This window comes from Suricata suricatta, chromosome 4 (assembly GCF_006229205.1).
Source record: "Suricata suricatta isolate VVHF042 chromosome 4, meerkat_22Aug2017_6uvM2_HiC, whole genome shotgun sequence".
NCBI classification, from domain to species: domain Eukaryota; kingdom Metazoa; phylum Chordata; class Mammalia; order Carnivora; family Herpestidae; genus Suricata; species Suricata suricatta.
In genome coordinates, this window is record NC_043703.1 from 163,298,186 (window position 1) to 163,302,710 (window position 4,525).

At 53.3% G+C, this 4,525-nt stretch overlaps 1 protein-coding gene across 1 annotated transcript in view; it reads left to right on the forward strand.

The window, feature by feature from the left end:
• Positions 1-4,455, forward strand: part of LOC115290358 (EARP and GARP complex-interacting protein 1-like) — a 21,526-nt gene extending 17,071 nt beyond the window's left edge. Inside the window, exons 3-4 of the mRNA XM_029938367.1 lie at positions 3,319-3,451; positions 4,383-4,455. Of these exons, the coding sequence (XP_029794227.1) occupies positions 3,319-3,451; positions 4,383-4,414 (165 nt within the window). The 3' untranslated portion in view covers positions 4,415-4,455. The remainder of the gene's footprint in view (positions 1-3,318; positions 3,452-4,382) is intronic.
• The last annotated feature ends 70 nt before the right edge of the window (positions 4,456-4,525 follow it).

Genomic DNA, 4,525 nt, shown 5'->3' on the forward strand with positions numbered 1-4,525 from the left:
GGCGCGCAGGGCGGGTGGGCGGCGCGCAGGGGGTCGACGCGCTGGGAGCCGGCGCAGGGCGTGTGGGCGGGGAGTGTCCCGAGGGTGGGGCGGCTCCCCAGCAAACAGGACTCTGAAGCCAGAGCTCTGCTGTTGGCACCGTGTCGGGCTCTGGTGCTTCAGTGCCTTGCCGAGGGATGGATTAGAGACCAGGAAAATGGTACCGGCTCGGGCACTCATTCATGCTGTTTCAGTGTTAAAGGAGAAGAAAAGTCCTGTTCACCCTAACACGAAACTTACTCCTGGTTTTGTGCATTGCCTCTTAGTCTGTGTTCGCATGTGACTTTTATGTAATTGCATGCCATTTTATATTCTGCTCGTAACGTTTAATACTTCCATAACATTTTTAGTATTTATAATTGCTCTTTATCAGGATCAAAAAAATTTTTTTAATGTTTATTTTTCAGAGAGAGACACAGTGTGAATGGGGAAGGGGCACAAAGAGAGGGAGACACGGAATCCGAAGCAGGTTCCAGGCTCTGAGCTGACAGCACAGAGCCCGACATGGGGCTTGAACTCGTGAACTGCAGATCATGACCTGAGCTGAGGTCAGACCCGACTGAGCCCCCAGGCGCCCTCTGTCGTGGTTTTGAAAGCTGCGCAGTGCTCCGTACTTTTTGTTGTCGTTCATTCATTCTTTGGGAGAGAGTTTAAGAAATCAAATTATTTCAATTTCAACATTTATATACTTCCTGTTAACACACTGTAATGCATCTTTTGAAGGAATTCTTCAGATGTAAGACGTGTACCGATTTCACGCCAGCCTTGCCGGCGTGGGTCCTCACCACCAGCTGGCATCATGGATTCTTAGTTTAAAATTTTTAGGTGATCCGTGAGAGGGGCACCTGGGGCTCAGTTGGTTAAGCATTCAGCTCACCTCAGGTCCTGATCTTGAGGTTCGTGAATTTGAGCCCCGTGTTGGGCTCTGGGCTTATGGTTTGGAGCCGGAAGCCTGCTTTGGATTCTGTGTCTCCCTCCCTTTCTCTCTCTACCCCTTCCCTACTTGCACGTTCTCTCCCTCAAGATAAATAAATAAATAAACTTAAACAAAGTAAATCATTGGATATGCTAATGTATTTTAATATATTTTTAAATTTTGTGCCTCTGCTCCGGGGACTCATCTGTAAGGTGCACACACATCACAGCCTGACCATCTCACACACTCACACATGCCCCCCACCCCACCCCGTACCCACGGGACCGCCACCGCCATCTCCTCCGGTGCCCACAGCCTGCTCTGTGAATATGCCACCATTCACGTGCCCCCTCCTACTGGGCGTGGACACCTGGGCTGTGTCCCACTGTTGGCTTTTGTGAGCTCGGCCACCGGGGACACTCTGGAGTGTGTTTGGTCTGGGTGTGTGTGGGGCACAGACCCAGCGGTAGGCTTCCAGGCTGTAGGCCACGTATGTGTTTAACTTCAGTAAGTACTGCCTGGCACTTTTCTCAGTAATGACTTAATTATTTAATAAGTATTAATGGCTTTTTAAATGTGTAACATTTCCATGGAGGGAGAAGATGTTTATAGGTAAAATTCACTCGTATGTGGACAGAAAAAAGTACACTAAACCTTCGCTTTTAAAAAACACCTTCACCCGGGGGGCTCAGTCAGTTGAGCGTCTGACTTTGGCTCAGGTCATGATCTCGTGGTTCGTGGAATCGTGACAGCTCAGGGCCCGGAACCTGGTTCGGATTCTGTGTCTCCCTCTCTCTCTGCCCCTCCCTTGCTTGTGCTGTTCCTCCTTCTCTCTCAAAAATAAACATTAAGAGAAAATTAAAACAAAAAGTGACACATCATAGTCACCCCACATCTAAGATACGTGATCTGTACATTTTGAGCATGAAAACTGCACTGCGCTGAGTGTGGGAGAAACTTACTGAAAGTAGTTTTAAAAATAAAAATAACAGGAATGATTTTTAACCTCTTCCCCCCAAAGAGGGAGGCAGGTCGAGCGTGCACTGGCTTCACCGTGCCAAGCAGGGCACCCCTGCCTTTGGTTTCTCGTGATCCTCCGTGTGTGTGTGTGTGTGAGTGTGAGAGAATCTGAGGCACGGGGTCCCACTGGCTTGCGGTGTCGGTGGTGGGATTTGAATTCTGGGTCCAGAGCTGTCCCTTAGGGGGGCTGGAAGCCATGTGGACAGCGCGAGGCTCCCGGAAACAAGCACAGCGTGTGGAGGCTTCAGGATGTCGTGGAAACATTCCTTAAAGGGCATTTGTGTTTCACGTTCTCCTCACAAAGTAATGCATGTGAATCACACACAAAAGAAGAGACAGACAAACCACAGGGAAGCAGAGGACGCCGTTGCCTCGCCATCCAAGCGCATCTCTTCGCCTCTGGTTCTTACCTGGGCTGGGCGTGCCTGCTCCCTAAGCAAGCTCCGCACGTCACACGCACACAGGTCTTTCTTTGTTCTTTCCCCTTCACTGCGTGTCATGGACTGGCCCCGGGCTGAATGGTTCCACGGTATTACATTACAGTCAAATGCTCCAATTCACTTGAACGGTTCCCTTTCGCCAGACATTAAGGTCATTAATTAAGACATTAATTTTTCATCATGAGAATCAACGCCACACTGAACGTTCCTGGGTGTAAATCTTCATGAAGATCCGTGAATATCTTCTTCATGTAAATTTATTTTTCAAAGAAACGTTTTATTTTATTTTTCTCATTGACGTGGGTACTGATAAAGCCCGAATGTGAAAATTCTTTTAGAGCTCTGAAGTGTATCCAGAAAAGCATGGTGGTAGCGTACTTAACTTTCCGTGGCTAAAATGTAACACTGTGACGTGTATGTATCGATTGCCATAGCTGTTGGGCTCCTTTGTGAGAGCACGTGTGAGATGTGCTGCCCGGCGGGCGGGAGCGCAGTGGGGGGTCTCGCGTCTGCTCCGCGGTGGTTCCCTGCACCCCCCTCTGCGCAGCCGCGTGCAGGGCGGAGGCTCTTGGCTCACTCCGGGAACCTTGACAGTGCTGGGCCTGATGCTGTCTGACTGAGCCACTGGGCACAGAGCTCCAGGTGTCTTGTTTCCTTAGGGCTGGGGATGAGGGGCAGCGTTACGGGGCTTGCAACCTTACAAACCCTCTGTAGGGATTTCCGACTGGCCTTTCGAGAAGAGCCCGGTCAGGTGAGCTCCCAGGTGCGAGCGCTGCCAGAGTGGTAAGAACAGCAGTTGGCTACAGGCGGTAAAGATGCATTTGGTTCTTCTCTGTGATCGCCGCGTTCAGTCACGGTACCGGGGAAGTAGAGGCCTGACGTGCCCTTTTATTGTCTTTGTAGATCCACATCATAGACTTTGACGACGAAAATAACATTATCAATAAGAATGTCCTCCTGCATCAAGCGGGCGAGATCTGGCACATCAGTGCCAGCCCCGCCGACAAGGGCGTGCTGGCCACCTGCTACAACAAAGGTGAGTGCGCGTGGCTCCCTCCGCGCCTCCGCGAGACCGGCCTCCGCGCTCGGGGCCAGGGCACCGCCTGCAGGGTTTGCTGCCCTCCCGGAGATTGTTTCGGCAGGCGGATGCGTGCAGCGGTCGGCGTGACCCAGGATCCTGAGTGGAGGCTGGCAGCCCGCGCTGTGACCCCTGGGGCCGGGCGGTGACGTGTGGGGGGTGCCCGAGGGGCAGAGGTCGGTGCGCTCCTGGGTTGACTGCTGCTCAGGAAGGCCTCGTGTCTGTGCCTCGTTGCCCGTGTGCTCCTGTGGGTGTGTGCACGTGCAGGAGTGTGCGCGCGCGTGACCACCACTGAGGGGTAAGGAGAGTGCGGGACAGCCGTCTTCGGTAGCGCCCGCCCCACGCATGGCACACGTGTGTGTCGGCTGTCGCGCTCCTGGGTGAGCGTCCGCCCGTCTCTCTCTGGGACCGTCGACGTTCGCAGACATCTGTCACGTCCATCTGGCCTCGCGCCGTCGTCATTCTTTCTCCGTCACTGTCTGACTCGAGCTCAAAGTCCGGCTCTGGGGAAGCACGTCGCGTTCCACGTTTCTCTGTGAGCCAGAGCAAAGCGTGTTTCCTGCTGCGTAAGCTCTGAGCCGGCTCTCGCCCGTCCGGCGCTGGGAACTTGCGAGAACCCTACAGGCTCGGGCACCACGCTCTGTCTCCGTTTCCCTTCCTGCCCCAGCCGTGGACGTGGCGGTGTGGGGCTGTCTTCTTCCATTACCAGCCAGGTCCCCACTTCCAGAAATTTCTGCTTAGATTGTCTGCCCCCACGGGTTCCCATTGGGGTCTTTCTGTTGGGCTTCACTTCTACCTTTGTTTACCACTTCTTTCCTTCGGGGTAAAAAAGTTGTTTTCTGAAAGGTCTTTCCCCCCTGAGCCCCTATGTTCTCTCTCTTGTTCTTAGCTTCGACTTGCCTGCTTGGCTTATGCCTCTGAGAGCAGCCTCCCGGGCCCGCCCTGACCTTGCCTCCTCCCCCGTCGTCAGTGCCAGGCTGGCGCCTCTTCTTGTTCCTGTACCTCAGGCCAAAGTCATCATGTCAGCCAGCC